Source organism: Leopardus geoffroyi, chromosome C1 (genome assembly GCF_018350155.1).
Source record: "Leopardus geoffroyi isolate Oge1 chromosome C1, O.geoffroyi_Oge1_pat1.0, whole genome shotgun sequence".
NCBI lineage: Eukaryota > Metazoa > Chordata > Mammalia > Carnivora > Felidae > Leopardus > Leopardus geoffroyi.
In genome coordinates, this window is record NC_059328.1 from 53548378 (window position 1) to 53565000 (window position 16623).

Sequence of the window (16623 nt, forward strand, 5' to 3'; positions counted from 1 at the left end):
ATAGCTCCTGACAAACCAGATTAAAAACATTTTACAACAAAAGTCTAACAATGTTTCTCATCACGGTGTCTATGACAGTCTTAACAAATCCTACTTAAAAGAAAAAATACGCGAGCCGAGAGGTTCCCAGATCCCACCTCAAGCGCACCTTGCTAATCACAGTCAGAAACATCCTTGGAGTTCGGGAAACCCCCAATCCGTCTCCTACAGAAAATGTTTAAACAATTCTAACACTGTGATTATGTATTACATGCAAAGGCGTTCCTGGCAGTAGCACACAAAATCATGTGTTGGAATAAATAACCAAAGTGATTTTTGTCAGTGATAAAAATCTGTTACCATTAATAGATATACCTTGTAAGTACTCTGTATAGTTATCATATTTTTTATTAGTAGCCAACTCACAAGAAGATATATGCTTAACATAAGTAGTTCAATAGTGCTCCCTTGCCTCCCTGCCCCACCAACTGCCTCCTTTGACACAAGAAGAACTAGAGAGATAAAGGAGGTTATAAAGCCAGGAAAGCACCTTTCCACTCACTTCTGAGCCCATAATTAAAACTACACAGACCTGTAATCTAAAAGCATGGGGAAGCAGAGAAGGTGATTGCAAATAATTACTACTGATAGATACTTTCATCTGTGACCAGGCCTCAAACTAAGATACAGGCAACCTAACCAAAAAATATATGAAAATATGAGGTAATAGGAGTTTCCCAAATCAGATATCTGGAGCACAACTGACACTGACAAGGATCTTCCCAGGCTCAGCCCGTCCAGGCACGAACTCTCTCCACTGCACACACCGAGTGAAAAAGAGACAGATGCCTCGGCATGCTGACATCTCGCTGAACTCCTTGATTCCTGCCTCTCAAGATATCTGGGGTAACCCCTCCAGAGGTTATTCCTCCTTGTAACAGAGAAGAGGGAGTAAACTTCAAAGGGCATCATCTCTTGGGAACAAGAGCAAATGAGTTTTAGATCCAGTACTGTTAGGACTATGTTTTGGGTATACTATAGTTTTCCATCCGTGAATTGGCCTTTGTGGGCTGGCCTGGAAGCCGAGACTTTCTTTATACATACTCATACTTGAATGGGCACTGACACATACATAGTGAAGCATAACTTATTTGTGATCATGAATCTGTGTGTATTCTATCACAGGTCTGATTCTAAAATTTTAGTACTTAAACAGGAAGATCAAAGATAAAAGATCAAAGCTTTTTATACAAAAGTACAGAATAATGGTAACAACAACACTAACACTTACTGAGGGTTAAGTGTCAGGCATCAGGCTGACACGCTCTACATTTATTATCTTTTCATCCTAACACTTAATGACGTAATATTTTTGCCATTTTACAGGTGAAGAAACTGTGGCCTCCCGAGATTTAGTCTGATTCAGGGCTACTCAGTAAAAGGCAGAGTTGAGATTCAAACCAAGATAGAGCTACTGAGGAGGTGAAAGAATGAGAGCTGAAAGAACAAAAATGGACCATACACTTTTGGACAACAGGGAAGAAAACCATACTGCCTCCCAATATCACTTACTATAATAATAATGAGAGTTCTAATAATATGTGGCATTCTGTATTCATGTACTTTTAAAATTAATAAATGTTTGCAACATTCCCCTGAGTCAGTTATAAAAGAGCTCCCTCATTCTCTACAGACTGGGCTTAGAAACTGCTGCCCCACACTGCCTGGCCCTGAGCCCAGAGCTACAGCAGACTCAGTGGCTGCGTCTGCCTGCGGGCTCAGGCTCTCTCCTCGTCTCCTTTTGCAGCAGCCCCTTGATCTCTCATTAACTGCAGCCCAACAATTCCGTACAAATATGATGGTAAGAAACTGGGTCAACAGAAGAAACGCTATAAAAACCAAACCTTAAGGGAAAGGAGAAAAAACACAACACCTTAAAAAAATACTTTAGAAGCATCAATTTACATCTAGCTGTTTTGCTAATTACAAATACTTTTAAAGCTAATGTCTAAAGATGCTTCCTTTTATACTTTGCTATCTAGTCAAAATAACTTTAAAATATTAATATAAGGGCATGAACCTCATAATCTATACAGCTCAGCCAATTTTATTCCCTGTAGCACCAACCTCTCCCCTTTTATTGGAACTCTGGTGTTTAAAGCATTGGAAACAGAAAGATATATATCAGAAAGAAAAAGGGGTTTCTAGACAAGCTGTTATCACAAACTAGGTAGGTAACTCTTGAAATGTCCATACTATCCCAACAGAGTTGTCCTGAGGGCTAAAGATGATATAAATCAAGCATGGATCACATGGTCTGCCATCATAGTTAATCATCATAAGTTGATTTAAAAAAAAAAAAACAACACAGCTTTATTGAGATGTAATTTACATATCATAAAGTCTACCCATTTTAAGTGTACAATTAATGAATTTTAGTATATTTACATTGATACAATTGCTGCCACAACCCCAGTGGATTAGATCTTTAAGTTTCTATAATTTAACTTTACTTGTCATTTAAAAGTAGGTAGACAAAAACTGTCACTGACCCCAAGGTTTAAAGGAGCTTCATTTTGTTACTCAGTTTGGTTTCTCACCTTCTATTTGGCAACAGGCTAACTCAAGAAAGACAGGCTCACTTGAAAAAAAAAAAAGAAAAAGAAAAAGACCATGTTGTTCACAGCCTCACTGCCCTTTTTACAACCTGGCAGTCTGACCAAGCCACAAAGTGACACTCGAGTTCTCACTTCAAGTCAGCATCACAAAGGGGAAGCAGGTTACAGCGGCCAAAGGATGGATTCCACCCTTCCGAAGAAGTTTTGAACAGCCTTTCAGATCTTGAGAGATGCCCTTTACTGAATAGCTTGCAACTTTGTGCCAGATGTTTTCACTCATTTAGTGCTGATAGTATTCCAATTTTCCAGATTGTAGGGGAAATAAAAACTGCACCTCCACAGAAGGCAAGCCTCATTCCTTGGGACCCCAAGCTCATTAGTGACAGAGCAGGAATAAGTCACTTTACTATGAAGACAGTGCAAAGTGACACCCTCAGAATTCAAACCACTGGCCCAAGGTGAAACGCACGTGAGCGGCAGAGGCAGGCCAGAGCCCACGCGTGCCCACACGGAGCAGAGCTGCGAGGCTCAGGGACACCACACACGACCGGGCCAGCGGGCAGCAGCCCGTACTCACAGCATTCCTGCGCCGCCCTGATGCACAGCTCCTCTGCCGTGTACTCCCCGCTGCCCAGCCGGAGCGGCTCCCTATCGGACAGATAGAAGAGCACTTCCACCCCTGGTTCGGGGGCCTCCAGATTCACCTCCGTCTTCTTGGAGCTCCTCATTTTAGCACAGAAAGCCATGGCATTGCAGTCCTCTTTTATATTTAGATACTGTAGTGGAAGGAAAGCGAGACCACGTGGTCATTCTATGTGCTAGAAGGTCAAGTGGTAAAAGAGAATGCTGGGAAGGTAAGTAGGCATAAATACCTCTCAAGCAGGTAATTTCCTACTGCCCCTTCCCTCTCTGAAAATCAAATGCATCCGAACTTACGAGAGGTCAAACTATCCATTATAGTTATGAGGATAATCAATTATACACTCTAATTCATTATGACCAGACCATATTCTCAAAAATCAGAATAGTTTTAGACATGGCCTAGATTTATTTTCTCTATTTGCACACAAGTTGTAGTTGAAAAATGTGGCTCGTTCTGGAAGCGCTCACGTTAATGTTACTCATGCTGCCACCTCTACTGGAATCATCTCACTTCTGAGCCCACCTAGGGCATGAATCACATTGTCTTTTAACTTTGTCTATCTCCCACTAAACTGCAAGCTCAAGGAGGGCATGAACCGCGTCTTATCTATCTTCCTGCCTCCAGAGCCTAGCCCAGGGCTGGCTCTCAGATAGTACACACCAAGTGACCACCAATTCATGTTCATGAGCCATATGGAAGGGTCTCGAAAATTACTGAACAGGGCCAACTCCTCATCACTCCACTGGCAGGCAGGCAGATGGGCAGCACTGTGTGGCAGCAGAATGAGGGCTGGAAGCCTTGCTCTGAAGAGGCCAGAACCTGATGGTGAGAAACTTGCAAAAGTCCTTCACCTGAGCCTCTAAAGGCAGGGCAACTAGGATCAAAGAGCCAGCCCCAGCAACTTAGCTTAGACAAGGCCAGGAAGGAAAAGGAACATCTTTCTTCCCCTCACTCCAACACCAGTGGCCTACAAACTAATTTCCCTGACCCCAGGTTCCTAATTTCCTACTGCCTGCCAAGCCAACCTTCACTTAGCCCTCAAAGTAGTATCTCTGTAACACCTATCAGGTCCTCCAAAAGCCCCCATTAGTCTGTAAGAGCAGTCTCAAACTCCTCACAGAGGTCCTCCATCAGCTGCCAGCTAGCCTCTCAGCCTCATCTTCCATCACTCCTAGCCTCTCACTTCATGCCTGAAACCTACAAAGTTGCCATTGTTCTGGTTACTCCTACTGCCCCCACCCGCCCCCACCCCACCCCATTCTGCTTTTCTCACCTTCCTGCCTTTGGTCATACTCATTTCTCTATCAGGAATACCTTCCCACCTCATCTTTTCCATGAAAAACTGTAATTTTCTTTAGAACTCGGCTTGGACATCACCTCCTCCAGGAAATGCCTATGAACTTCCATCCCATCCCCTAAGTTAGATGCCCTCTCCCAAACTCACCTCGCTGCACTAACCACACTGGATTATGACCATCTTATTCATTCTGTCTTTCTGTCTTTCTCTCTCAATGGTTTATGCTGGGAGTTCCTTAAGGGTAAGGACTGTGTCATTCATCTTTTTCCCCAGTACCTAGCACAGAGCCTTACATTCAAAGGGTGCTTGCAGAATGGCCCAAGGAAGCTCCTCAAAACAAGTCACATAGTTCTCTTCACCAGACTCATGAGCTCGTTTATTAGCCGCCCTGGTAAAGGTGAGATACTTACAGGAGAGACATGAACCAGATACGCCTCAATGCTACAAACTAAGAGGCACTCAATTTTACTTGTTTCATCTCCAAAATAAATCTGAAAACCAGAAGCTTTCAGAAATCAGGCTGAAAGACTAAGTTCATAACTTACCTTAAGGGCTCAGATCAACTGTCAAGCAAGAAAGTTTTTTTAAGTTTGTTTCTATATTTTGAGAGAGAGAGTGAGTAGGGGAGGGGGAGAAGGAGAGAAAATCTCTTTGTGCTATCAGTGCAGAGCCTGATGTGGGGCTCGAACTCACAAACCACGAGATCATAATCTGAGCTGAAATTAAGAGTTGAACGCTTAACTGACTGAACCACCCAGGCTCCCTGAGCAAGAAAGGTTTAAAACCCAACACTGAGCATCCAACTCCACCCTACAACGAGAAACAGAAACGGAAAACAAACAAGCTGCAGTCTGCTTTATAATGTAAGATACACCTTTGTCCTTGAGGCCCTATACAGGCATGGCATGGGAAGAATTGAGAGATGGTGTTACATGCTTTCACTCTAAGGAAATAATCAGGCAAGTATACGTGATTATATACGTATACAGTGTGGCACCATTTATAATAGGAAAAAAATACAAGTGACAATAGAAGGCTAACAAAATAAGAAATATCAACACAAAAGAATACTATGCAGCTGTTAAAAAGAGGACATAAAGCTATGTGAATCAACACTGAAAAATATATATGACATATTACAAAGTGAAAAAAGGCATAATATGTATATCATGACCCTTTTGATCATGCCTATATGCACAATCTGGAAAAACATGTGATAAACTGCTAAAGTGGTGAATATCCAGGAAGGACTATAAGGAAGCTTTATCTTTTACTCTGGACTTCCTATACTTTTATACTCTTGAGATTTATTTTTAAACCAGCACATTCAACATTTGGAAATGAAAAAAAAATTAAAATACCAATACTGAAAAATGAAAGGATAGAAGTACAGGTTATCCTTACAAGTTCAAGATCAGTTTCATTATTCTTTTTAAAAGCTATTTTCCTTTTGGTCCTTTTTTAAAGATATGCAAAGGTACATACCTGCATTTATTCGGCTGTCCAATGTCCTCCAAAAGCAGACTGGATTTTCTTCTCTACTTTCCAAAGTCCGTTCAGAGCTGGGATAGAGACAAGGATAAATAAATAAATCAGCTGCAGATGTAATTGCATCAGAGAATAAGAGGACATTCTTATTAAGGAAGCAGCCCAAACCATAAGTGGACAGGAAAAAGCATTTGGGAGGAAGAAGGGAAAAAAATTGATGAGGACACTGAGAGGACAGAGAGGCATCGTAGGGTATGAATATCAAAGAAGATATTATTTTTACCACTTCAACAGAGGAAGCCAGGGACTTTTGCTTCCTGGCATAGAGTGCCCGGTCCAATGCAAATGAAGACCATGCGCCTTTTCCGTCAACAACCTCTCCCCTGAGGCCATGAACAATAGTTCAGGACCCCCAAACTTATGCACTTTTATTTCCCATTTCCATTTCCTTTAAAATTACCCTCCTCCCAACCCGGTCTGCCCTTGGCCTCATTTAATGGTGATACATCATATGATATGGTGAAAGGGGGAGCGCCAAGAAATAAATCCAGTGAAAAATGCTTTTAGTTCACCAAATGTTTTTTAAGCCATTCTTATTTGAAAACTTAGGTAGCAAAAAAGCCTCCTTTCAACTCCCTGACCTCACTTCAAACTTATACTACATAAGAAAGCCAGTTTGATTCTCTAGAATTAAAGCACTGATCCTATCATCTTCATCACCAACCACCACCAACCGCCCAACACACACAGTGTTCTGCATTGTTTTAACAACTTTCCGGGTGCCTCTCACAAATCCTTTTTAATAGTAGAATCTAATTATTTTTGCAAATCAGGAGCAACCACCCTTAGTGGTGTGAAAGTGGTTTCCAGGTTAATATGGATCACTGTCTGTTTTCTGTTGGTCATTTAATACACTTTATCAGAATTCTACTTTCCCAAGCATTACACGGCAGAAGTAGAAAGGGAGTGGGGTGACGGAAATGAAGCTACAGGCTAGCATTCCCAGAGGATCTTACAATCGAAGGGGGGGATGGCACAAATGAAAACATACACACAATCTAAAACCAAAAGAGTGTGGGGCACCTGGGTGGCTCAGTCGGTTGAGCATCTGACTTCGGCTCAGGTCATGATCTCGCAGTCTGTGAGGTCAAGCCCCACATCAGGCTCTGTGCTGACAGCTCAGAACCTGGAGCCTCCTTCAGATTCTGTGTCTCCTTCTCTCTCTGCCCCCACCCCCCTCCACTCTCTGTCCATCTCTGTCTCTCTCTTTCTCTCAAAAATAAACAAACATTAAAAAAAATTCTTAAACCAGAAGAGTGTGTCACAATGTCACCTTCGGGAAGCCAGGCAGAGGATATAAGTATGAATTTTGATATGACAACTTTTACTTGGCTACTCTTTTTTTTTTTTAATTTTTTTTTTAATGTCTGTTTATTTTTGAGACAGAGAGACAGAGCATGAACGGGGGAGGGGCAGAGAGAGAGGGAGACACAGAATCAGAAGCAGGCTCCAGGCTCTGAGCCATCAGCCCAGAGCCCGACGCGGGGCTCAAACTCACGGACTGCGAGATCGTGACCTGAGCCGAAGTCGGATGCTTAACCGACTGAGCCACCCAGGCGCCCCTTGACTTGGCTATTCTGACATGGACAACTTTATCAAGATTCAAAGAACAAATCATTATACTTTCAGCTTTTAAAAATCTAACGTAATCCATTGTTTTAATTATGAGAATAGATACCCCACCCCACATCAAAACAGCAATCTGAAATTAGCTACATGCTATAATGCCTTGCTTTGGCTCAGGAGCAGAGTTTCAAATGTCACATTTAGGAGATTCATTATTTTTGAGCAGTTCTTCATGCCTAAAACTGACCTACATCAGGAGGCCACAATAAAGAACTGGAGCAATATGGCCCCTGTTCACATGGAGCTTACAGTCTGTAGTGGAATCAAACAAAGATGCACATAAAGAGGTAATTATAAAGAGCTTAAAATGCCATGGAGGAAAAAGAGAGAGGTAAAATAAAAGGAATATCATCTAGCATGGGACTCAAGAGGGAATTAATATTGAGCTGAGATGTAATGGATATCTAGGGAGGTGGAGAGAAGGCAGTCTGGGTAAAGGACTGGCATATGCAAAGGCCTGGTAGAGGGAAGGAGCTAGTCTCATCTCTCCAGCTTCATAAATGGGGAAATCCCTCCAATATTCCTTTATACCTGGGCAAAGAACAGCCCTAGTTGGTTCATCAGCAGTATTTGCTAATAGCATGTCTGGGGTCTACCTGAGGTTTCCTGGAAGCATGCCATTATATGCTGCTGCCAAGGATGAATGAAAACCGATGGGCCCAGATGAGCCCTATGCTCTGGAGAATTAAGAAGCCTGCCCCAAAAGGAACATACTTTGAGCCTTTCAGATGAGGAAGAGACTGTAGGTTCCAACAGACCCAATTTAACAAAGACTACAGCATAAAACCTTTCAGAATTCATAAAGGATTTTTAAGTGTACCATCAGATCACCTACTACTTGCATTCAGGAGTCACAGGGTTGCTCGGAGCCTCATGTAAGATTCAAGGGTCAGCCTAAAATTACTAACATTTTTCTAGGATTGGATTCTATGAAAACCTATAATAAAACAGAGTTTGGTTTTTCCAGTGTTCCTTCCCTATTGCAAGCCACACTATACTGAAGTCATAATACACCTAATTTTCAAACTGACCTCCCATATTATTGGATAGGACAATAAAATGGTATTGTGATGCTTAGCATAGAGATCAAACTCACAGGGAAAACAGAATCAGCAACAGAACTGCTAGACCATATGTACTTACTATGATACTTTTATATGCTGATTCAATAACAACAGAATCTCAAAAAACTGACATCCTAATGATAAAAATGTAAAAACACACCCATAAAGCACTTAAAAGACAGGATAGGCACCATCCTAAGCACTTAAATCTAGGATTGCTGATCCACTTTGTATGAAATGACATCTGTTCTCATTCAGGATGAGAAGAGTCTTTTGTTGGTACAGAGTCTGTGTAAAGGCTTCATTCAGGTAGCATTTCTTTCCATATAAACCAAACAAAATGCTATTTATTTATTTAATTCAAGTTAGTTTACAGTGTAGTCTTGGCTTCAGGAATAGAGACCAGTGATTCATCTCTTACATATGCTCATCCCGAAAAGTGCCTTCCTTAATGCCCATCATCCATCTAGCCAACACCACTCCCCACCCTTATCCCCCCTTTCAGCATCTCTCAGTTTGTTCTCTATTTATTTTAAGAACAGATAGGAAAAGAGCAAGATCAAGTTTATAAATACTACAGATAATTCCAGGCAATCAATTCAAGCTTTTCGTTACAAATACAAAAAGAAAATCTTAAATGCTCGAAACCTGACCGGTAAGAATCGTGCAACACCCTTTCAAAAGAATATGATTCACTGGGTTCCATTCCCAATGCAAATGAACACAAGGAAGCTCAGAAAATGGGAAGAATAAAAGTGAATAATCAAAAGCTCTTTGAGGACAGCAGTGAATTCTTCCATACTAATTTACTTACAAAATTTCAAGTTTTTGAATAAAAAAAAAAAAAAACTGCCTCTCTTTCTATGGTTAGAGGATTGCTTCTGTGGCTCGATCTTGTTAGATGCTACTTTACATTAAAAAAAGGGAGGGGGGACATTTTGTAAAATCTCACAGTTCTTTAGTTTATAAAAGTCTGATCCAAGTATAGCTGATGCTTCCGGAACGAGGAAAATGTAACAAAACGAGACAACCTGCGAGTCTGAACAGGGCCTAGCTGCAATAGAGGCATATCATAACTATTTTCCAAGATGCAAACTCCTAGAAATCTATGTCTGAAGATGCTGAAATCCCCTTAAATTGTCAAGGACACCCTTTAAAGTACAAGTATCTGTATAAGGGAAGAATATACAATTAAACTTTGAATAGTGAAGAGACATAAAAATAGACCATGTTAAAATTCACAAGTATGATCAGAATATGACTGCTTCTGGCCAAAGGCCACTGCCAGATTTACATGATAAAAATAGACTGGATGATAGTTAAAATCAATGACAAGAGTCAGAATACAACACTTTGGGTAGGTAGCTGGTTATTTTTACTAAAGAAACCATCACACACACACACACACACACACACACACACACAGGGTTACTTTATGTCCATCTTAAAGGAATCAAAGCTTTTGATTTCTGAAGTAGAAAATAAAAAATGTTGATAAGTTAAAGTATGAACCTAGAAAAACTGAGAAGAAAAATATGTAATTTAGAAGTATTTCCTGAAATCAGCTGCTTAAGAAACTTTAAGACTAAAGTTTCTAGACCTTAACTATTTCAGCAGGCACCTGCCTTAAGTTCGGCAATGAAACCTAACATCACAATACAAGCTCCAGGAGGGCAAGGATCATTGTCCCGTAAGCGCTGATCACCAGCACATATTAGGTGCTATTAGTTAAATACAGTTGAATCTTGAACAGCACAAGGGTCAGGGGTCTAAACTCCCGTGCCATCAAAAATTAGTGTATAACTTTTGACTCCATCCAAATTACCAATAACACAAATAGTTAACACATATTTTCCACATTATACATATTACATACTGTATTTCTATAATAAAGTAAACTAAAGAAAAGAAAATGTTATCAAGAAAACCATAAGGGAGAGCAAATATATTTACAGCACTGGACTTTTTATTAAAAAAAGGAAGTGTATAAGTGGATCCATGCAATTCAAGCTCCTGTCGTTCAAGGGTCAACTGCAGTTGTTACATGAAATGAAGGTAACAAAGTAACAACATTACTGAATCCATACACAACTACCAAGTGTGATCCTGAACAAATCATTTTAACTAACTCTGAGCCTAGTTTCCTCATCCGCTAACCTTAGAGGAAACATCCCGCCTAACGAATCAGAAAAATTTTTGAAAAAGTCTTCATCAGGGGCGCCTGGGTGGCTCAGTCGGTTGAGCGTCCGACTTCAGCTCAGGTCACGATCTCGCGGTCCGTGAGTTCGAGCCCCAGGTTGGGCTCTGGGCTGATGGCTCGGAGCCTGGAGCCTGCTTCTGATGCTGTGTCTCCCTCTCTCTCTGCCCCTCCCCCGTTCACGCTCTGTCTCTCTTTGTCTCAAAAATAAATAAAGGTTAAAAAAAAAATTAAAAAAAAAAAAGAAAAAGTTTTCATCAAGCTCCTATAACACCTTTTTCAAGTGCAGTTGTTGATGTGAAAGTGCTCAGAAAGGTGTTAAGTGGTAAAACAATGCAATGTAGGCTTTATGGCAAAGGACTCAAGTGAGTTGTGAGCTTGCAAGAAGGACAACAGAATAAATACGCATTCTGAACAAAAGCCTTATCATTAATCAAGTTCCATTTCACAAATCTAGCAGAGCGGTTAGGAGAGTGAGCTGGATCATCCCTACCTGAGTCCAAATCCTGCCTTCCCCACCTACTAGCTATTGTAACCTTAGGCAAGCTACTTAACATCCCTAAACCTCAATGTTCTCAGTTATGGCGGGAGGCAGGGAATGGCATGTGTCTCATAGAGCTGTTAAGGGTTGTATAAGTTAATGCATATAAACTCTGCCTCAGGCAGAGTTTAGCAGGCAGCAACCATTCATATTTTGGCCATAATTCCTGCTAAACTGATTACATATTGATGGAACACAGTTCCAGCTGAGGAGAGGGAACTCCGATATACACTGAGCCTCTGCAACAACTCCTGCATCAATGGCACTTGCACTTAATTCTCATAAAAAGCAGGAGAGGTTTGAGGCCAGTCAGTGGGAGTGCCGGAAGTCAAACACAGGACTCCTGATTCCAAGGACCCTGCTCTTTCCACGGGGCGGCAGGGGGAATGACGGAGCCTGCTTTAAAATGCCCCCTATCACCAACACCATGGTCTTCTCTGGCTTTTCAGTATTTCTCACAGCTTAACATCCACCTGGGAGACTGAACTCATTCTAGGGCTTTTCCTCCAGAGACTGAAGAAATGGTCACTGAAAAAACCAGCCAAGTGCTCAGGCCTTGCTGCACCGAAGCCCACAGCTAAACACTGCTCCAGCACCACTACCTCAGGTGTGGAGAGGAAAGTTCTCGTGGCTGCTGACTAGGGCCCAGCTCACACATGCACAGAACCTCCTTGAGGCCTAAGACACACACAGAGGCAGGGAGAGCATCTCTGCTTCCCTTCCAGAGTTCCCCACTAGGAACTCTGCGCGCGCGCGCACACACACACACACACACACACACACACACACACACACACACAAGAACTTTGGAAGGGACTTGTATCGGGTGCACCCGGTACCCCCTGCCTTGCTGATACCCAGAACAACTGTCTGATGAAAGCATCACAAGATACTGTGCAGAGCTGATGGATTCCAGCCAAAAGGACGACACAATATAAATACAAAACCTGCTATTTTTTCCTGTCAGCAAGTCAGAATGATGGCTTTTCTATATGCCATTCCTGCCACACAGAATAACTCACTTCTAACTATAGCATTTCCAGGAATACCCCAGAACCGTAAGTGCTGCTTCATTTACAATAAACTTCCAGGGATGATCAAACAATCAATGCCAACTCAATGGGTCAGAGCTCTCTGCACTGCTCCCAACGAGCCTGCTTTCCCTGAGAGACAATTTCTGATCAAAGTAAATACAGTACTTGGCCTAATTAACGTCAATAAGTATTTTCCTAAAAGCCACACAGTATCAAGATGCTTTGCTACTCTTTCTTCTTTTTCCACTAATACATCTATAATGTTATTAGAGAACACAGAATCTCGGGGTCAGGACTATGGTGGCAGAAGTGGACACTCCAAACATGGTGGGAAGAATGGCTTGTCTTCACCTTACGTGCTGTTCAACCACTCATTCCTAAAATACATATTAAGCACTTGTACCATCGCAATAAAACCTTGCATTTATATGGTACTTTATATTTTAAAATGGCTTTCACATCTATAACCACATTTGAGGCTCACAGCCCCTTTCGCAAATAAGAAGATTCAGCTTCAGACGTTCCCACGTTCGAGAAGCCAGTGCATGGCCAGACGGGGCTCACACTCATTTCTCGGCCTCCAGCTTCACTGCCCTTTCTCACTGTGCCACATTTCCTTGGTCAAGGCATGGGGCTTTGGTGGAATCTAAAGAAGTACTAGGATTAAAATCTAAGCTCACCAAAACCTTGGTCTGTTAATAGCTGGCAAGAGAAAAAGACACCCGGGGACCTCAAGAAAGCAGACGTGGAGGGGATGCTGAGACACAGACAGTAGGAACAACAGGAGTCAAGAAGAGAGGGCTGTGAGGTAATCAGGGAGAGTGGAATCTGTTCCCAGCCTTGAGGAAGACAGAAGATTTTCAAAGATAGAAAGGAAGTATGCAGTTCTTCTGGAAAAGGACCAGGAGCAAGGAAAATCATGAGGACGGGTGTGTAAGAAGGAATATGCAGACCGGGAGGGGCAGATAGGAAGGAGGTAGACAGCGTGGAAAGGTGGAGGAGGGTCCGTTTGAGGACAGTCCTGTGTGCCAGCTTCCTCCCTCGGGCAACAAGAGAAACCCCCCAGAGAAGGAGGCCCTAGTTCCAGCCTAGTTCTGCCAGAACCTGCCTGGTCTTAAGCTTCTAAAGCTTTCTGAGCTCAAATAGTGTGTAATAAAAAAAAAATACTAGATGACCTCTACGGTTCCTTAAAGAACAGAATGTTTGAAAGCATATTACGCCACACCCTAACACAGCTAATTTTTCATTGATTTGTATTTCCAAGATGACATGCTTCAACAACGTTTTGTTGATGATGGCATCTGACAAAGCTTGCAGGAAACCATAATTTAATGGAGTACACAGGAAACAAGAGTGAATCCCTTCACCCCGCGCTAATTTTTACTAATTTATTTGTGTGTCACTGCGTGTTAACCTACCCCCTCTCTCTGTTATGTACTAAGCTCTTTCAGGGCAAAAAACCATCTAACATTTTCTCCTGTAATTCTTTAACCACTCAGCATTCTTGGATGCAAACAACAGAAACCAGTTCTGCTTACCTTAGGATAAAAATGAATTAAGAGAAAGATAAAAATGAATTAAGAGCACAGAGAAGTCTGATAAGGACACCATTCTAGGACAGCTACCACTGTTCATCAGACATTAGCACAACTGGACTCCTAGCTCTGCTGCTCTCTTGAATGATCTTAAGCTGCCCCTACGTGTCTGTATCATCCCCTCCAGATTCAACGTCCTGGAACACAGGGATCCAAGAGGTGAACTCAAGCTGCCCCTATGTGTCCGTACTGTCCCCTCCAGATTCAATATCCTGGGACACAGGGATCCAACAGGTGAACCAAGTTCATCCAGTCATGTGTCTGCATTTTCTTCAACTTCGACAGCAACAACAGATGATCACTCTAGAAACAAAGAGAGTTCAGATGCTAGACAATCCCCCAAACAGCAAGTGCCCACTCCGGTCTATACTCCCAGTGAACTCAGCTAGGGGAAGTCAGGGGAGAAAAATAAAAAGAAATCTCAAGAAAAATGGTCCCATACACTTCTCCCCAACCAAGAAACTAGAACCAATTTTTATGTTTAGTTTTGAAATAGTCTGCCAACCAAGTCTGAAATGGCAGGCAGAGCTCCTCAGTGGACCATATTTGTACAATGAGTAGTGTACTTTGTCCTCATCAAGGCAGCAGACTTGATCACTAGGTCAACACTGCAGAGCACTAAGCCACCTCTCATTCAACTCCCTGGTCTGCCCCAGTTCAGTTGAGTATCTAGAAGGGTTATACCTCACTATCTGATATCCTAGGAACCTGTGCCAACAGCCATGCTTTCCAACATCTTTCCAAACTTTTTGACCATGATGCATAGTAAAAAATATATTTTACAGTATATGTGTGTGTATGTGTGTGTGTGACAAAAAATTAGTTTCACAGAAGGATACCTTACTGTATGCAATTCTTTCTATTTTCTATTCTATGCTATTTTCTTCATTTAATACATTTTTTAAATGCTAAACAAGACCCTCAAAATAAATTTCACAGTCCACTAATGAATAACAAACCAGTCTGAAAAACACTTGTTTAAAGGACTCAAGATTACCAATAAGAAAATTAAATAATAAAATAATAATTAATAATAATAATAATAATAATAAGCTGTGAGATCATGACCTGAGCTGAAGTCAGACGCTTCACCAACTGAGCCACCCAGGTGCTCCAAAATGTATTTTATATTCACTGCTTATATTCAATGTGTATACCTTCCTTCCCTAGCTGACATTAAAACACTGAAATGTATTTCTCTGAAATTCCTCTGACTACCAGAAGATCACTCCTCTTTTCCCACAGTGTGCAGCCTATGAAGTTTCAACCCAGACAGCTACACTGAGATCCACTGTGCGATCCACTCAGAGTCTTCCTTTCACAATAGTTTCTTCTCCCAGGAAGCTCTTCAGTCGGGTTACCTTCTAAATCTCCACAATGATGCCGGAGACTGAGAAAACACAGAAACTAAACCCACAGAGCACAGAAGATCCATGCTTTCAATTCTGCCAATAACCACTCTTCTTAAAACCCATGATTTATTCATAAACTCATAACTTATTCCCACAGTCCCCAGTTTCTAACTTCACAATCACAGTAAAGTGATGACTTGCAGGAGCCTAAGGATTCTTTTATCAAAAAGCCCTTGCCTAACAGACAACAATTGAATTTAACCAAACTGTTATCCATCTCACTGCAAATTCAGTGGAACGCCTGGTCTTCATTCATTACATTTAATTTTCCTGCAGGAAAGGTGGAGGAGTAGTACATACTCCAGCTATGGAGCTTCTTTTGTCCCTCCTTTCAAGAGAATAAACATGTAGAAAGACAGGAGGGTAAGATAATACACTAAGACTACTGTAAATATTATGGTAGGATGCTGACGACTAATTAAACTAGAAAAATGTAAACGTTAACAACTAGGAGGAGTAACTCACTCCTAGACATCATTCATTAAGTTATTATAAACAAGCAAAATTCATCATGAAAAGCCTATGAACCACAGCTCTGTGGGACGCAAAGAATGCAAGAAAAGATGCATCATCAAAGAAGAGCTAGCAACCCAAGACTGTGACAAGGAAATAACACATGATTGCCAAACACAAGACACACCCAACCAAGGCAAAAGAGCATGTTCAGAGAAGGTGTGAGGTGGGAGCTGGTGTAGTTAGTCCAATCCGGAGGAGGAGGGGGGAGGAGGAGGGGGGGAGGAGGAGGGGGAGGAGGAAGAGGGGAGGAAGAGGGGAGGAAGAGGGGAGGAAGGAGGAAGGAGGAAGAAGAAGAAAGCAGAAAGAAAGAAAGAAAGAAAGAAAGAAAGAAAGAAAGAAAGAAAGAAAGAAAGAAAGAAAGAAAGAAAGAAAGAAAGAAAGAAGAAAGAAAGAAGAAAGAAGAAGACCTGAGCCAGAACATTGGCCCTGCCACTTAGTAGCTTGGTTCAGGTCACTTTTTAACTTTCTGTGATTGTTTCCTCATTTGTAAATAAGGATAATAGTAATTATTTCTCAGGATTGTTTTAAACTCTGTGAAAAATAACATACATAG

At 41.6% G+C, this 16623-nt stretch overlaps 1 protein-coding gene across 9 annotated transcripts in view; it reads right to left on the reverse strand.

The window, feature by feature from the left end:
• Positions 1–16623, reverse strand: part of JAK1 (Janus kinase 1) — a 246903-nt gene that overhangs the window by 51056 nt on the left and 179224 nt on the right. For 8 of the 9 annotated variants that reach the window (XM_045477694.1, XM_045477687.1, XM_045477686.1 and 5 more), the window contains 2 exons: positions 6023–6099; positions 3175–3373 (listed from right to left, as the gene is read on the reverse strand). In XM_045477694.1, the coding sequence (XP_045333650.1) occupies positions 3175–3373; positions 6023–6028 (205 nt within the window). In that variant the 5' untranslated portion in view covers positions 6029–6099. Of the gene's footprint in view, positions 1–3174; positions 3374–6022; positions 6100–14085; positions 14446–16623 lie in introns of all 9 variants that reach the window. The other variant, XM_045477688.1, reaches the window with a different exon arrangement.